The following is an 18,043-nucleotide window of genomic DNA, read 5'->3' on the forward strand; positions in this document are numbered from 1 at the left end:
GCAAGATTCACCAGACATTAAGAAGAAAACATTCATAAGAATGCAAAACAAGTAGTGATCAGGCCCAGATAGCTAGAGCAGGAAGTAGCCCCTGTCCTCAAGAAGCTTAAAACTCTAATATAGGAGACGATATTTACATACCTACATATGTGCATACATATACACACAAATACATATAAGTTACATGGAGAATAGATGGAAGACATTATAAGAGATAGATATGAAAGGTATTCGAGGCATGGGGGCTAGCCATTGAAAAGGCATGGAGCTAGAAAATGGAGAATTGTGTGAGGAACAGCAGAAAGGCCAGTATGGCCAAACTGTATTGTGTGGGAAGGAAAATAACATGTAAAAAGATTTAGAAATAGAGGAAGAAGCAAGGTGGCGAAGAACTTTAAAAACCAAACAGAGTAGTGTATATTTGATCCTGGAGGTAATAGGGAACTACTAAAATTAATGGAACATTTTTTAGAAAGACCACATTGGTGCCATGTGGAGAATGGATTAAAATGGGGAGAAACTTGAGGCAAGGGGACCAGTTAGTAGGCTGTTGTAGCAGTCCAAATGAAAGTTAATAAGCACTTAAAATTGGTGGTAGCTGTTTCTGTGGAGAGAAGAGGATGTGTACAAAAGATGTTATGAAGGTGACAACAGCATTTGGATCTATAGGATGAACGAAAATGAGGTTGAAACCAAAGTTTCAAACCTGGATAATGAAGACTGGTGATGTTCTCAACAGTAGGCAATAGAGAAGTTTAGAGGAAGATTGAGTTTGGGGAAAAGATAGCAATGCCAGGCCCTTTGCTAAGTACTGAAGTTATAAGAAGAGGTAAAAGACAATCCTTGACCTTAAAGAGCTCACAGTCTAACAAGGGAGACAACAAGTAAACGAATAAGTACAAGTAAGTTATATAGAGGATAAATAGTTAATAATTAACAGAGTCAAGATCAGTAGAATTTAGAAGGATTGGGAAAGGCTTACTGACTGGTGGCATTTTAGTCAGGACTTGAAGGAAGCAGAGAAGACAGTAGCCAAAGATGATAAGGAAGACACGCTAAATATCATGGACAGTTAGAGAATGTCTAGATGGAATGTCTTGTTCTAGGAACAGCAAGGAGGCCACTGTCACTGGTTTGAAGAGTACATAGGGGTGATTTTAGGAAGATGTATGTAAAATACTGGAAAGGTAGGAGTCAAAGAGTTGAAAGTTATGAAGGGCTTTGAAAACCATATAGAGAATTTTTTATTTGACCTTGAAAGTAATAGGGAGCCACTGCCCTTTATTGAGTGTTGAGGTGATATGGTCAGACCTGTGCTTCAGGAAGAGCACTGTGGCAACTGAATAGAGCATGAACTGGGCAGAGACTTGTGGCAGACAGACCAAACAGCAATCTCTTGCAGTAATCCAGGGTTGAGGCCCAGTAAGTAGTTTTAAGAATTCTTCATCATAGAGGTGGTAATTAAATCCAGGGGAGCTGATGGGTTTACCAAGTGAAATAGTAAAAGGGAGAAGAGGAGAGGACCCAGGACAAGAACTGTGTGGGACACCTATGGCTAGAATATGTGAACTGGACTAGGATCCAGCAAAGGAGATATTGAAGGACCAATCAGATAGGCAGACAGCCAAGAGAGAGGTGTCCCAAAAATCTAGAGAGAAGAGAGTTTCAAGGAGAGAGTGATCCACGGTGTCAGAGGCCGTGGGGAAAATGAGGACTGAGAAAAGGCTATTGGATTTGGGAAATAAGAGGTTATTGGTATCTTTAGAGAGATTAGTTTTGGTGGAATAAGATTGAAAGCTAGATTGTAAGAGGTTAATGAGAGTGAGAGGAGAGAAAGTAGAGACATCTCTTGTAGCTGGGATTTTCCAGGAGTTTAGCCATGATGGCCAGAAGAGATATAGGGTGATAGCAGGGTTAGAAGGATGAAATGAGGGTTTTTTAGCATGGGAAGACATTGAGAATGTTTGCAGGCAGTAGGGAAGGAACCAGTAAACAGGGAGAGATTGAAAGTAAGTGATAGAGTGGGGATGACAGAGGGGGAAATCTGTTGAAGGAGACAGGATGGAATGGGATTGCTTGAGCAGGTAAATGGGGTAGCCTTGTTAAGGAGTAAACATCTCATCGTGTGAGACAGTGAGGGAGGAAATATTGGCAGAAGGTATATGTGTGCCATGAGATGAAGATAGGAAAAGGGGGAGCCATGATGAAGGTAAAGCATTTTTTTTTCTGAACGGAGTTCCAAGGGAAGTTTGAGGAGGGATGAAAAGATTTTGGAAGAGTAGATGAGAATAGGATAGTAAGTTGATCAGGGAGGTATAGTAGGATTGCCTAGCAGCAGTGAGGGCCCAGTTAAGGTTGTGTAATTTTCTTCATCTTCAATCTGCAACCTGTGTGTAGGAATGAAGGTGGCTAATGGTGTGAGTGGTTCCTTGGCTAACACTAAGCTGGGCGTAATTGGTGAAATGATAAGGTGGGGCTAGGGAGTCAAGGGAGAAGGATTGTGTAGAGTTGAATTGGTTACTAACGGGTAAAAGATGCGTTCTGTTTTAGACATGTTAAGTGAGAGATCTGCTTACAAGACATCTAGTTTAAAATATCCAATTGACAGTGATGCATGATTGCAGCCTGGGGTAGTTAGATGACGCAGGAGATAGAATGCTTGGCCTAGAGTCAGGAAAACCTGAATTCAAATCAAACCTCAGATACCTACTAGCTGTGTATCCCTGAGTAAGTTATCTAATGCTTCTTTTCCTCAGTTTTCTCATCTGTAAAATGGAGGTGATGATAATAGCCCCTACCTCTTGGATTGTTGTGAGCATCAAATGATACGGTGTTTGTAAAGTGTACAGCACAGTGCCTGGCACATTATTTGTACATGTATATGTTATTTTTTGTCATATAAATCTGGGAATCATCTCTATAGAGTTCATACTGAACCTTTTTCAGGATTAATGAGATATCACTAAGTGAGTGAGTATATAGAGAAAAGGGCCTAGAACATAATCTTGGGAAACACCTAAAGATATTGGGCATGATATGGGTAAAGCCCCAGGAAAGTGAACTTAAAAGGTATAGTCACAGAGGTAGGAGAACCAAGATAAGGTAATGTTAAAAAAAAAAAAAATCCTCTGAGGAGAGATTATCCAGGAGGATAAGGTGATCCATAGTGTCAAAAGCTGCAGAAAGCTCCAGAAGGATGAAGATTGAGAAAGCACCATTACATTTGACATTTAAGAAATAATTAGAAACTTGGGAGAGAGCAATTTTAGTTGATAGATAAGATCAGAAGCCAAGTTGCAGAGGATTTAGAAGAGATTGAGAGGAGAGAAATTGGAAGCCCTGAGCATAGACAGCTTGTTCAAGATGTTTAGGTGTGAAGGCAAAAAGAGATAGAACATGATAGCTTGTGGCAATGTTAGGTTGTAGTGTGGGTTTCTTAAGGACCTTTGCTTTAGCAATATCACTTTGGCAGTTGAGTGTTGGATAGACCAATATAAGAAGAGGCTCAAAGCAGGAAAACCAACTGCAGGCTGTTGTAGTCCAGGTATAAGGTGATGAGGACCTGTATCAGAGTGGCAGCTGTGAAGAGAGGAGGAGACTTACGTGATAGATGTTGTGAAGGTAGAAATGAACATTTGACAACTGATTGGATCCATTCTAAGGAATCAGTTAAAATGAGTTTGACACCATGGTTTCAAGCCTTGGTTATAGAGGATCGTGTTTCCCTGAACAGTAATAGAGAGGTATAGAGGAATTATGGGTTTGGGGAAAAGATGAGTTCAGTTTTAGGTATGTTGAGTTTGAGGTACTTACCATTGAGGTCAAGATATCCAAAAAGCAATTCGTAATGCCAGACTTGAGATTGGAGCTGGAGAAAGATAGAGATCAATTTATGAGAGAGAGAGAGAGAGAGTGTGTGTGTGTGTGTAAGTAAATGAGTCATGCATCGAGATAATAACTGATGAGAAACTAATGAGAAAACCAAATGAGGTAGTGTAGTTTGAGAAGAGAAGAGAGCCCAGGACAGATCCTTGGGAGACACTCACGATTAAGGAAGGAATAAAACAACTATTTATTAATTACCTACTATGTGTGAGGCCATTTGCTAAGCACTTTACAGACATTACATCAATTCATACTCAAAAAAACCTTGAGTGGTAAATGCTATTTATTATTATTATTATCTCCATTTCACAGTTGAGGAAGCTGATGGAGGTACCAGTGAAATGACTTGTCTAGTTTCACCCAGCTGGAAATTGTCTGAGGCTAAATTGGAATTCAGGTCTTTCGGACTACAGGCCAGGTCTCTCTCTCTGTCTCCACTGTGCCATCTAACAGTTTAGAGATCTTAGGGCAAGAGAGATTAAATAATCAATTCACACCCCCCCCCCCTTTTCTGCCTCCTTTTTGTTTGTTTATTAATTGTATCCCCAGTGCTTAGCATGGTGCCTGGAACAGCGTGGGTGCATAATAAATGCTTTTTGGATTGGTTTGGAAAAGAAAAGGTCTTTTCAGTAGTCTTCATGCTATGGAAAAGTCAAGGAGGCTGAAAGAGAATCAGGGTCAAGGAAAGGGTTTTATTTTTTGTTTTTGTTTTAACCTAGCATAGGGGATAATTATTTCTGAGGACAGAATATAAGGATCCAGTGAAGGAAGATTGAATCTTCTGGGAACGAATGAAAATGAGTGTGTGTTGGGGGTGATGTGGAATAGATATTGGATCTAAATTGCAGTTATTCAGGAAAGAATAGCCAGAGGGCAGAAAGAGACTTTCATCCAAACTTTAAACAAAGTAGAGTTCATATGTAATACATTTATTTTTTCAGGTTTGAACTGTTACATTGCAAATATATTCTGTATTATTATAATTATTGCTGGTATATCCTGGCACAATAAAAAGAAAACTAGTGTCCAAGCCAGGTTGACCAGGATTGAAGTCCTGCCCCTGGAAAGTACTGATTATTTGAACCTGGGCATATTGTCAGAGTTCTAAGCAGTCCTCTAATATTATATGTTACACAGAAGGGGATGATGGGCATTGGTAGAGGGAGTTTCTTTACCTGTGCCAGTCAAATCACAGATATTTTCCCTAACTTTGGGGTCATTGAGAGGCAACCATTTGGTGCAATGGATAGAGTGCTGGACTTGGAGTCAAGGAGAACTGAGTTTGAATCATTCCATAGACACTAGCTATGTAATTCTGGGCAAATCACTTAACCTCTTCTGCAGTTTCCTCATGTATGAAGGAATAATAATTGTACCTATTTTCCATGGTTGTTGTGAGGATAAAATTTGATGATATTGTAAAGGGTTTGTAAACCTTGAAGTGCTACATATATGCTAGCTTAGTATTATTATTATCCCATTCCCTATCCCTATCCCTTTTATCAAATGAACATGATCTTTTAAGTTACTGTAATTGACACACTTTTATCATAAATTTTCTCCTGAAATGTGTCTAATAAGTACTGGTGGTAGTATGTACTGATTAGAAATTACTTAACCTGCAGCAAGCCTGGAAAGCAATTTGGAATTATAATTGCAAGGAAAGTGCCTAAAATATATGTATTCTTTGAGACAAAAATTCTATTGCTAGGCACAAACCCCAGGGAAGTTATTATTATTTTTTTAAGGCATGATTTTGTATAAGTGAAGAACTGGAACATAGCATTTCGCCATTCATGAGGGAGGAATTAAATAAGTAGTACATCAATTTAACAGAATACCATGGTGAAAAAAATTAATATGATTTAATATGGAGAAGCATGGGAATATTTGTATGAACTGTTGATGCAGAGTAAAGTAATTAGAACCATGAAAATAGTGTATACACAATGGCTGAAAAATATAAATGGAAAAAATAACAAAATAATTAAAACTTTATGCTGTGAAATTATAGTGACTAAGCTTACCCCCAATGTTGAGAGAAACGGAGTACTTTCCAACTGTTGGAGGATTATGGGATTATGATATGGGTGTGGAAGTCTGTGTGCAATGTCAGAGTTTCTGATGATATGCTAATTAATTATGCTGAACTGAGTTTTCTTTTTTCTCTTGTTTTGTTACAAAAGAGTAACTTTCTGAGAGGGAGAGAATTGTAGACATATATATATTAGGAAAATTAGATGGTTTAAGAATGAGTTAATACTTAAATTTTAATTTAAAAGCTTGCCCAGTGATTTTTTTTTCACTAGTGAGACTACCCTTATCCTCAACTCCTTATCATAACTTAAAGTTGAAGTTTTATATAAGGTGAGGGATTAGAGTCTAGTTCAAAAGTTCTTTGTTTTATTCTGTAACATATGCATGTCCAATGCTAAAGTCTGTTTTAAAAAGTTGATTAAACCATCTGCCAAGATTGAGAACTTTACCTGTCGATGAATGCTTTTTGTGCCCTGGCAACTGTTCGGTCTTGGAAATTCCTTTTTCTTTTCAAACACCTGTTTTTTTTGATGATAGTAGTGGCTAGAATGGAATAAAAAAACATCTTTTAAGTCTGACCAGGCTAGAACTTCACTGCCCTCTTTGCGTGGAATATAAGATGAATTCATCTTGATAATTTTAAACTGGATGAGGATACAATATACTTTTAAAATATTTTATAGTTTCATAGACATATGGTTGGTTTGCTGGTGTGTTTGTAAAGCAAAGTCAGATATGCAGTGATTAACTTATACTAGCATTAGTTTATAGCCCACCTCTGTATCACCAGAAACATTCAGTTGATAATGTTTGGGCAGAAAGAATGTTGTTTCTCTCTTTTTGATTTTACTGCTTTGTATTCTTGCCCTCTTAGATTATCCTTAGAGGCTTCCTTAATATATCTCTTATTACACCAAAAAGACCAAAAATATTTCCAAGTCCCTGAAAGGAGGAACTAGCATCATGATTATTAGCAAGGATTTTTTTGGAGACAAGGTTTGGAATAATAAGGTAGATCATAGAATTTTAGAATTGTAATTTTTACCAATCATTTAACTCTTATCTTATAGTTAAGGAAATAAGTTTATAAAGGGTTATTGACTTGCTCAAGGCTTAAAAATGGAATTATTAGCACCTAATTCATTTTCTCAGTAAATTTCAAAAAAAAAAAAAATTTGTTTTTTTTTTTGTAGCCAAAAATATATTTTAGTTTTCCCTGCTATTTTGTAGGTACAAAGAATTTTACGTGAAAGATTTTGTCACCAGATTCCAAAGGGTAACCTATTTGGAGTACAAGCACAGTACAGGTAAGAAAAGCATTGGTTGTCTTACATGTAACTCATTTTTATACTTTTGATTAGAGCAACAAAATTGAAATTTTCTTGTCTTGGTCACTGCCGAAGTACTTTGACTGATACTACTCTCCCTGCCTGTTCTTGATATCAAAAATATTGAGGCTAAAATTATCACTACTTTTCCACTTAAATTGTTGGGGTTTTATTTTGTTTTTGTGGGGTTTTTTCCTTAATGCTGTTAAAACTTGATAGGCCCTCTTTTCATTTTTACCTTTTATAATTTCAGACACTTAATTGAGCTGCTAAAACGAACAGCTATCCATGGAGAAAGTAACTCTGCACTAATTATTGGACCCAGAGGATCAGGAAAAACTATGGTAAAAATTGATTTCTTAAAAATGAGGTTTGAGGGGCAGCTAGGTGGTGCAGTGGATAGAGCACCGGCCATGAAGTCAGGAGGACCTGAGTTCAAATTAGGGCCTCAGACCAAACACTTGACACGTACTAGCTGTGTGACCCTGGGCAAGTCACTTAACCCCAACAGCCTAAGCAAAAAAAAAAAAATGAGCTTTGGGGCAGCTAGGTGGTGTAGTGGATAGAGCACTGGCCCTGAAGTCAGGAGGACCTGATTTCAAATCCAGCCTCAGACCAGACACTTGACACTTGCTATCTCTGTGACCCCGGGCAAGTCACTTAACCTCAACTGCCTTAAAAACGGGGGGGTGGTTTCCTTCCATCCATGTATAGATGGATTGAAGCTTCTCATTATATTCAGGAGTCAAAATATCTGCAGTGTGTTTTCCCCACCCCCCCCCCCCCCATTTTACTGGTTTTCCTGTTTTAATATATTGGTACTTTAAAAGTTTCAAGGTACTACTTGCAAATATTTAATTGCCATCATTTGTTTATTCCGTACCATCCTGTCTTTTTCATCAGAATGCTCCGTTAGGCATTCCTACTCTTTCACTTTTTTTCATTCTACTTCTGCTGACTCTATTCCTACTGCTTGCAAACATGCCCGTGTCTTTCCTATCCTGGGAAAAAAAAACCCTCTCGATCCCTCCATCCCTGCTAACTATTGTCCTATTTTTCTTCTACTCTTTGAGCTAAACCTCTCAGAAAAGCCATCTCCAAAATGTGTCTTTACTTTGTCTCCTCTCACTTTTTTCTTAACCCCTTATAATCTGGCTTCTCTGACCTTATTCCACTGAAAAAGCTCTCTCCAAAGTTACTAATGATCTCCTAAATGCCAAATCCAGTGGCCTTTTCCCAATTTTCATTCTTCTTGACCTCTTTGTAGCTTTTAACACTGACGATCACTTTCTCCTCATTGCTGTTCTCTTTGGGTTTTCAAGACACTGCTCCTGGTTTTCTTCCTTCCTATCTCATTGGTCCTTCTCTGTTTCCTTTGCTGGATCTTATTCCAGATCACACCATCTATCTGTAGGTATCCCTCAGGGCCTTGTCCTGGGTCTTCTTCCCCCCCCCCCCATACTACTTCACTTGGTAATCTCATAGGTCCCATGAATTTAATTACCATCTTTATGCTGATTTTTCTCCTATCTACCTTTCCTTGGGCTCCAGGTATTTTCTCTGGCTGTCCCCCATGCCTGGAACTCTTTCCTTCCTCAACTCCAGCTGCTAATGTCTTAGCTTCTTTAAAGTCCCAACTAAAATCCCACCTCCTTTCTTTATTTCTTTTTTTTTTAATTTTTTTTTATTAATTTATTTTGAATTATCAACAATCACTTCCATAAGCTTTTGAGTTTTAAATTTTTCTCACCTTCCTCCTCCCTCCCCTAGTCGGTGTGCAGTCTGATATAGGCTATATATCATTTCTATTAAACATATTTTCACATTAGTGATGTTGTAAGTAAGAATTAGAACCAACAGGAGGAACCACCAGAAAGAGGAAACAAACACAATAGAAGAAAAAAAAATAGCAAATAGTATGCTTCAATCTGCATTGACTCCATAGTTCTTTCTTGGGATGTGGATAGCATTTTCCATCATGAGGCCTTCGGAGATGTCCTAGATTCTTGTATTGCTGAGAAGGGTTAAGTCTATCAATATTTCTATCAATATTAGTGATCACACAACGTGGCTGTTACTGTGTACTACGTTCTCCTGGTTCTGCTCACTTCACTCAGCATAAGTCCATACAAGTCTTTCCAGGTTTTTCTGAAGTCAGCCTGTTCATCATTTCTTATAGCACAATAGTATTCCATTACATTCATGTACCACAATTTGTTCAGCTATTCCCCAATTGATGGGCATGTCCTCAATTTCCAATTCTTTGCCACCATAAAAAGAGCTGCTATAAGTATAGAATCTTAACCTTCTTACAGGAAGCCTTCCCTACTTCCTCTTTATTCCAGTGCTTTCCCTCTTTTAATTACTTCCTATTTATGCTGTATATATTTGTTTGCATGATATCTCTTCCATTAGTTTTGTGCTCCTTGAGGACAGGGACAGCCTTTTGCCACTTTATATTCCTAGTTCTTAGCACAGTGCTTAGCGCATAGTAAGTACTTAATAAATGTTTATTAAATTGAATTGTTTATATGTTTCTCCATTGGTCTATTCCATTTAGACCATCCTGTGTGTTGTATATGTATACACATTTATTATATGTACATATATAACCATAATATTACACATTAATCATATTATTATTAATACCATAGGGGACTGAGAGAATGGTGGTGCCTTACACTATAGTAATAAAGTTAGAGAAGAAACTTGGGGAGGGGGGGAGATAATGAATTAAGTTTTGGACATTTTGAGTTTTAGATGTCTACGAGACATTCAGTTTGCTATGTTTGATAGACAGTTGAGAATGTCAAACTGCAGTTTAGGGCTACGTAATTAATAAACATAATAAACATATAATATTTATATACTTGTACATACACACATGTGTATGTGTGTGTATCTCTGGTACTAGGCTAGCTAGGTAGGTACTCTGCTTCTTGGGCCTAGGTTCATGCTGCCTCGGTGTTGGTCTGGCCCCCTTCCACTGTTACCAGTCTGCCCTGCTTGTATGTGTTGCCTCTGCCAATACTGGTTTATCTGTAACTAGGGGTTCTACAACATTCTCTCAGTCATTTTGTGAAGTCTTGGATTAGATGGAGGAACTGATAGGTATTTGCCTTATCAATGTTCTTTCTGGTGCATTTTTAGAGCTTCACTGGGATGCTTGTGGAGAATCAGGAGTCATTAAGGTCTTCATGCTCTCGTCTTTCTACCACTCCCTAGATCCAACTGTGACTCATCTCAGATTTCCATCATTTCTTATCTTCTTCTGATTAAATTATCTTTTCTATCTCTTTTTCAATTTGCTGGTTTTTCTTTTTTAGTTAATTTTGCAGCAATAATATTTCCTAATATTTTTCCTTTGAAATGTATGATACTTCTCCTGCAGTGGGTATTAAATAGAATTATGTAGAATGACCTGGAAACTAACCACCATTTATACACAATATAGTGTCACTGGGACACAATGTACTGGGTTCTGGGTAACAAACATAAAAGTGAATTTTGGTAATAAACTGTTTCAGAATTAGAAACTTCTTTTATTTGTCTTTCAAATTCTGATGATATAATTGAAGAAAAATCTCAAATATAGAGTGATCCATAAATCCTTGTATACCTGCTTAATAGCTGAAAATGACTCAAGGCTGCAGGTTCCGCACCACTGCCATATGTGGTCTCAACCCACAGTTTATGAAGCACTGAAGAGTAAGTGTAAAAAGTTGAAGAACCCCAGGACTAGAGTGGCAGTTTTGGCAGGGAAACCAGTCAGCAGGCTGTTAGAGTAGCCCAGGCCTGAATCGCTAAGCAGAGTGGTTATAATGGTTATATGTACATATATATGTATATGTGAAAGCTCTTTCAGAGGGTGAATTGAATGGTCTTGATAATAGATTAGATATGGACTGAGAGGGAAGAGGCAAGGATGGCACTATTGGGGGAAGGGAAAATCAGTTTTGGACATTCTGAGTTTTAAATGTCTATGAGACATTCAGTTTGCTATGTTTAATAGAGAGTTGGTAATGTCAGATTGCAGTTTAGGGCTAAGTAGTTTTGAAAATAAAGTTAAATAGTATAAAGAGAGATACATATGGTTAGTGAGCTGACATGGATGCAGATCTAACAAAAAAGACAGCAAGAACATTACATATGTAAGAGGAGAACAAGGAGAGGGAGGTAAAACCTCAAATGAAGTGAGTTTCAAAGAGAAGAGGGTGATTGCAGAAAGGTCAAGAAGGATATATATATTGAAAAACAAAAGCTCTTTAGATTTGACAGTTAAGAGATTATTAGTAAGTTTGGAAAAAGCAGTATCATTTGAATGATGTGATCAGAATGTAGACTGTTTAGACAATGGCAACAATTGGAAAAAGCCTTCTCTATACTTTCTAATAATCTAACTTCTATTTTGTGGAATTAAGTTGTTTTTGTAATGTTAAAAAGTATTACCAGTCATGAATCTTGAGAACATGTAATCTGTCTCTTCAAGAAAGATATACTTGGCAAAGTTGGTTGTAAGGTGTATCTCATTTTCCATTTTTTAATTATTAGACACTCCAGTTTAGTTTAAATTTGTTACAACATTAGGTGTTATGACATATTGGATAGAGGGCTGCCCTCAGAACCAGGGAAACCTGGCTTTAAGACTTACCTTCGGCACGTATTTATGACCCTGGGCTCTTCTTAATTCCATTAGACACCTCTCTTAAAACTTTTAAGTTATAGAGAAAGTGCTGACTTGCATGGCAAAGAGAATTCCCTCATCTGGGAGTTTCCTATAATGGTGAAATCACAAGGCCAGGATTTTTATTTCTGTTCTTAACCAGGCTGGATATTCTTAACCGCCTCAGAATAATTCACATTGAATTTATTTTTATTAACATAGAGAATCCTCCCCTCCATAGGTTCTACCCCTAAATCCAGTATTACAAAAATACAACCGATTTGTTGGAATATACTGTCTCTAAACCTTTCGTTTACCAAACCTTCCTTCTTCCTAATAGCTACTTTCTAAAGTATGATCTACTTGAATCTTGAAAATTCTTTAAATTTTGAAAGTGTAGACAGTGTAACAAAAATGAGTGATTGTCATTTTTTAAGTTAGAAATTATGTTTTAGAGTTTAGGTAGCATAAAGGATTATCTTCATGATTTCATAATTTTTTTTTTCCTAGACATGTCATTTCACAAGATGACATGGTGTTAATACACCCAATATAATCACAAGAAGAATAAAGTGTTACCAGCTTAGGAAGTGTAGAAATTTTGATTGAATTAGAAGATGTCCCTGGGTAGGTGATCTTTAAAATATAATATAATTGGAGAGTTCATTTTTAGACCAGAGCCTCCAGTGGAGTGGAATAGGAGATTTATTTTTCCTCTTTTCCTGCAGGCTGTGGGAGAAGCTACTAAGTAGTAGTCCTGGGGCTCTTAAGGGAAGGAGGATAGAGAGTATATGTTCCCTTCTGCCTTAGAAGGGCTATTGTACTCTCACTTCCATTTGTGTCCATTTTTTCTATACACTCTGTGTGTATTAGTAGGTAAGTGCCTCAGCTTTATGGGGAGGAATAATTTATACCAATTGTTATTACTATCCAATTCCATTAAATTTCTTTGCTTTGAGCTAATTGGAAGCACACCATTAAAGACTTGAGGATCCAAGAATAGGTATACACAGGGTTCTTTCAGACTTGCAGTAGTTGCCCTCCGACGTGCAGATCAACATTGATCATTGTATAAAAACTCTTGTGGTTTATTAGTGTTATCTTTATTTATGTTATTATAATTTTGTAAGTATTATTCTGCTGACTCTGCAGTAGTTTTATGCGACTTCCATGTTTCTCTGAATTAGTTCATATTTGTTGTTCTTTATTCAAACAAGAATAATTTATTACAGCGGTATACATGTCTAGAACAGAACTCATTTTCATACCCAACTGTTCACCTGCCTGTTTTGAACTTTCCTATTTTTGTTCAGGGTACTACCATCCTTCTAAGCACTTAGGTTTGAAACCTCAGTCACCCTCAGCTCCTCACTCTCTCTTACTCCACAGTTCCATGCACTACTACATCCTTACTATTCTGCTTCCACAACATCTTTCTTATGCATCTACTTTCTTCTACAGCCAGGTCCAGTTAATGCGACTATTGAAGCCCATAAAGGCATTATATGTATTCAGATTCTCACTTGTTGAAGGTATAATTATATAAAATATAGTAGTTTGTTCCAGCCTGTTGGAAATAATGCAGTTGGAATTTGAATTCAACTACTTCACTTGTTTGCAATAATCAGGACCTCGCTATAAGATGTCCACTCTCCTACTTTAGACTCTCATCCCCTCTAGACTTCAGTATTGTCTTAATTGTTCTTCCAGCTTGAAGTGCCCTCCGTCTCCATTCTATCCTTTTTACCACTGCTGAAGTAATTTTCTTAAAACACAGATGTAACCATTTTATTCACCTTCACAGTAAGTGCTGTTACTTGTGGGATCAAATACAAAATGCTCCATTTGGCATTTAAAACCCTTACTAATTTGACTTGTTTTTATACACACACACACACACACACACACACAGAGTACATTTCCAGGGTTTTTTTTCTTACTACTAATATCACTGCTATGAATGTTCTGAAACCTTTCTGTTGTTTCTTTTACCAATTTTGGTATGCCTCATAATGGGATTAATGGTTCAAAGGCTACAAATAGTTTAGTAATTTTTCTTACATAATTCCAAGTTATTTTCCAACATAACCAGACTAGTTAGAGCATGCATGTTGTATTTCCACAGTTTCTTATATTCATTGTGAACCTGTTGGATATAAGATAAATTTTAGTTGTTTTATTTTTCATTTCAATGATTTGTGATAAGGAGTTATTTTTATATTTTTGATATTTTTTTTAATTTAAAAATTAATATCCTGACCGCTTACCTATTAAGTATTAGCTGTTATTCTTCTTTCAGGTCTCTTTGGTTTTTGATATTTCATCTTTTATCTTTGAACAGAATACCTACATTTTCTGGAAATTTGGATATGGATTTACCTCATTATTTAAACTTGTATATATAAACTTGTATAAATATTTGATGGATTTTTTAGAAAATCTAATGGGCTCTTGATTCTTGCTTTTTTTTTTTCCAATCTTTGTAATGGATTTGAAAGAGTTTTTTAATAGGTCTGGGAAGTTTATTTGGATAATTTCTTGAAATATAATAACCAAATTCTTTTCTAGCATCTTCGAATATGAGCAGTATCTATTTTTATTGCATGACTTCCAAACAATTTTCAAGCTTATTCTTTTACTTTGTACTATCTTCAGTTCTTCTTTTGAATTTATTCTGTTCTTCACTGTTTTAATGATGATTTTACATATTTCATGTTTTTCAATTTTTTCGTTATCTCTTCCTAAGATATTTTGTTTTGCTGGGTTCTTCATTTAATTCTTTCAAGGATTTTAAAAATTGAGTTTGAAGCTTGCATTGATTATCCATTTGTGTTTATTGCTCAGTATTTCTTGTCTTGATTTTATGTTCCTTACTCCTAGTACTTTTCCTCTTTTTCATACCTTTTGCTCTTTTCACGGAGAGTTGAGCCTGGTTCCCTTGCTTTCTCTTGCTGTGCTATCTTTCTGGAATTTATTTTTACTTTTCAAGCACCTCAGTTTTCAATTCAAGATCTCTTTTTTTAGAAATATCTTTATCTGCATTTGAAACTTACATTGCTGTGTTTAGTGGGTTTTTGTTTTGTTTTGTTTTATTCCTAAACATAGTACTTGTTTTAAATTGATGTTGCCCAAAATACTTACAAATTAGGTTATACAGTATAGGATAGATATCCAACTATATAAAGTAAGCTTTTTAAAGAATTTCTTCATCAGACCTCAGATTTTATTGGTATGGCTGCTCCTACTGAGGAACATTTTCTGCAAATTTACACTTCTGCAGCTAGTTGTCTTAGAGAGTTGACCAGAACATCGAGAGTTTAAAAAACCGATATGTATCTACTGTAATGTGTGTAAGACTTCTACCCAAGTCTTCCTGTTTCTGAGTGCAGGTCTCTGTCCACTATGTCATACTGCCTATCTAAGTAATACTACCTTTTAATTTTTTGGCAACACTAAAAGTTGGAAATAATTACAAAAAAAGAAACCTAAGTGAAAGGATTAAAAAGTCTTGCTTTTTAAAATATTTGTATCTATTAAGGAGAAAATGAAAAGAATCAGATTTACCAAAAGAAAAACAAATTTTTAAATTTTCTGGTCAGATTTTATTTGTGTCAAATGGAGATAGTTTGTTTTTATATTCAGAATCTACTTGCTGTTTAATCCTTTTATACCACACTCACCACCGCTACTACCACCAAGTATGCCATTTTCCTGAAAGTTCAACCTTGACTCTATCTACCATCTCATGTACTACTGTGATTTAGTATCTCTCCAATGTCAAAATCATTTGCAAATCTACATGTTTATTCTGGACTTATGTTTAACAGCTTTTTGGATCTAGTTTTGTTTCAGGTGAAAATAGACTATAATATATCTTTAGTCAAATGTATCGTCTTTTCCCAGTGGAGGGAGTCCTTTTCTTGGCTTTGCCTTTTTTGTTCATGGTTGTCCCATTCTTGGTTGCCTAGCCCCCACTTTGCAAAATCATCTTTGACTTCCTTTGCCCTTACTTCCTCAGATATATGACCAAGTCCTGTCTGTTATTCCTTATTCTGTCTCTTATATCTCTCCTTTCCTTTCTCATTTCTACTATTCTTTCTTAGTCTTATATGACCTGTCTCAGATTAGAAGTACAATAGAACCTCCCTTCTACCTACCTTTCCTCCCTCTATTCTGTCCTGTAAGTATCTTCAGATTCATTTTCTTAGCATACCACTTTAATTGTGGTACGTTCTGCTCAGAATTTTCAGTTTTCTTTACCACTGATAAAGTATTAACTATAGCTTGGAATTATGACCTTCCACAATCTGGGCCTTTGTAACTTATCCACTGTAAAAACCTTGTATTCCTTTGATGTGCTGTTGTGGGAGGCGTTTAATCTAGATATAGAATCTGGAGCTTTGGGTTTGAATCTTAGCTCTTAACATTTATTAGCCAAGTGACTAGTTACGTAATCTCTCTGAGCTTCATTTTATGTATCTGTAATATGATAATAATAATACTTGTTTTAGGAAGAAAGGACTTCATAACCCTTTAAAGCACTGTATAAATGTGAGTTGTCATTATTACTTTTTATTTGTGATGTATGCAAGGGAGAAAGAGTACTTTTATTTCATCATTGTGGAAACTTTTGTTGTGAAATCTCCCTTTGCATACAAATTTGCAACTCTAAATGTCATCTCCTGTAATAACTAACCCACCTTCTCTCCCTTACAACTTGGATTTATTTCCAGTGTATATGATGGTCTGGATAATTTCTCTTTATTGCTAACTTGGCTGTTGGGTAGTCTTATCTGAGCCTGCTTTCTGCTTCAGGGGTCCTGGTTCCTTGTCCCCATGGTCTCTGGAGTAATAAAGACTCAGTTTCTTTATTGGAAACAACTTTCAACTTTACCTTCTTTTTGCCCGTGGTTCAGGAAATGCAGCACATCATTCTTAGCCCTTATTGCTCATGTTTGTCATTTTAGCCCCAAGGCATACTCTTTAACTTGTTAGACTTACTTCTGTTAGAATAGTAGAAAATAAGCTCAGAAAGCAATTGTAGTTTATTTTTTTTTTTTGCCTACATGTTATAAGTTCCTCTAGACTTCTTGGATATACAGATTATGTTATATGAGGAGTTCAGAAAGTACTTTACAAAAGATTTATACATTTGGTGAGAAACCAAAAATAGCATAGCATAGAAAGACAGTGGACTTCTGATTAGGAAGCCTGGGTTCCAATTCTAGTTCTACTATTTAATAGGCCTATATTTAACAAAATTATAGTAATAATACTTATTCTACTGATTTCATGAGGTTGGTGGAAAAATATTTTTTTTAAATGCTATAAATATATATCTTAAGTTTAATTCCCTTATTTGGCCAGTTTATTACATGGAAATTAGTGAATATCTATTTAATATATTTAGCATAGTAATAGGCACCATATAAATACTTATTCTATTCACCTCTACTGTTCAAGATGCTGTTCCCCAGTAACTAAAGAACAGTTTTTTCTTGTCTGAATATTTTTGTATCTCTCTCTTTGCTCTTCTCCTTCCCATTGTCCCTCTTCCATACCCCCACCCCATCATGAGGTGTGAAAATTGTCATATGAAATAGAATATATTTTTCCAAAGAGATCCAAAAAAGTGTTATTGTCAGCTTTTTTCCTAGGTGGAGCTATTGTGCTGTCTCAGATAATCTTTTAATCCTTATGAAAACTTTTTATTTTATATCCCTGAAGCTTAGTAACTTACCAAGTGCCAGAAAGGGACTTTTTAGTTCTATTACTCTCTTTTACTTTTTAGAGCCTCATTTTCCTGACTAGTTGAGTGTCTGGCCAAGAGTAAGTGCTTATTCTTTTTTAATGTAACTAAAACATAAAAATATGTAACGCATACCCATGATGGAAGTAATATGAATTCTGTGTAGAAAGAGGTTGCAACCTAGTGACAGGGCTTTAAATGTGAAACTGAGGAGTCGGTATTTTATCCTAAAGCCAATCGGGAATCACAGAAATGCTCGAGAATGGAAATGATATAGTCAGACTTGTGACTTATTTATGAAAATCAGTTCTGTAGCTATGTAAAGGATGGATTGGAATAGAGAGAGATCAGAGGCAGAGGGACCAAGTTGGAAACTATGGA

General features: G+C 36.2%; 1 protein-coding gene across 4 annotated transcripts in view; it reads left to right on the forward strand.

The window, feature by feature from the left end:
• ORC4 (origin recognition complex subunit 4) overlaps positions 1-18,043 on the forward strand; it is a 98,681-nt gene that overhangs the window by 32,848 nt on the left and 47,790 nt on the right. For 3 of the 4 annotated variants that reach the window (XM_027835462.1, XM_027835463.1, XM_027835465.1), the window contains 2 exons: positions 7,153-7,229; positions 7,504-7,594. In XM_027835462.1, coding sequence (XP_027691263.1) covers positions 7,153-7,229; positions 7,504-7,594 — 168 coding nt within the window. Of the gene's footprint in view, positions 1-7,152; positions 7,230-7,503; positions 7,595-18,043 lie in introns of those variants that run through there. The other variant, XM_027835466.1, reaches the window with a different exon arrangement.

The sequence above is a fragment of the Vombatus ursinus genome, unplaced genomic scaffold, assembly GCF_900497805.2.
Source record: "Vombatus ursinus unplaced genomic scaffold, bare-nosed wombat genome assembly UNPS02014816.1, whole genome shotgun sequence".
In the NCBI taxonomy this organism is placed as follows: domain Eukaryota; kingdom Metazoa; phylum Chordata; class Mammalia; order Diprotodontia; family Vombatidae; genus Vombatus; species Vombatus ursinus.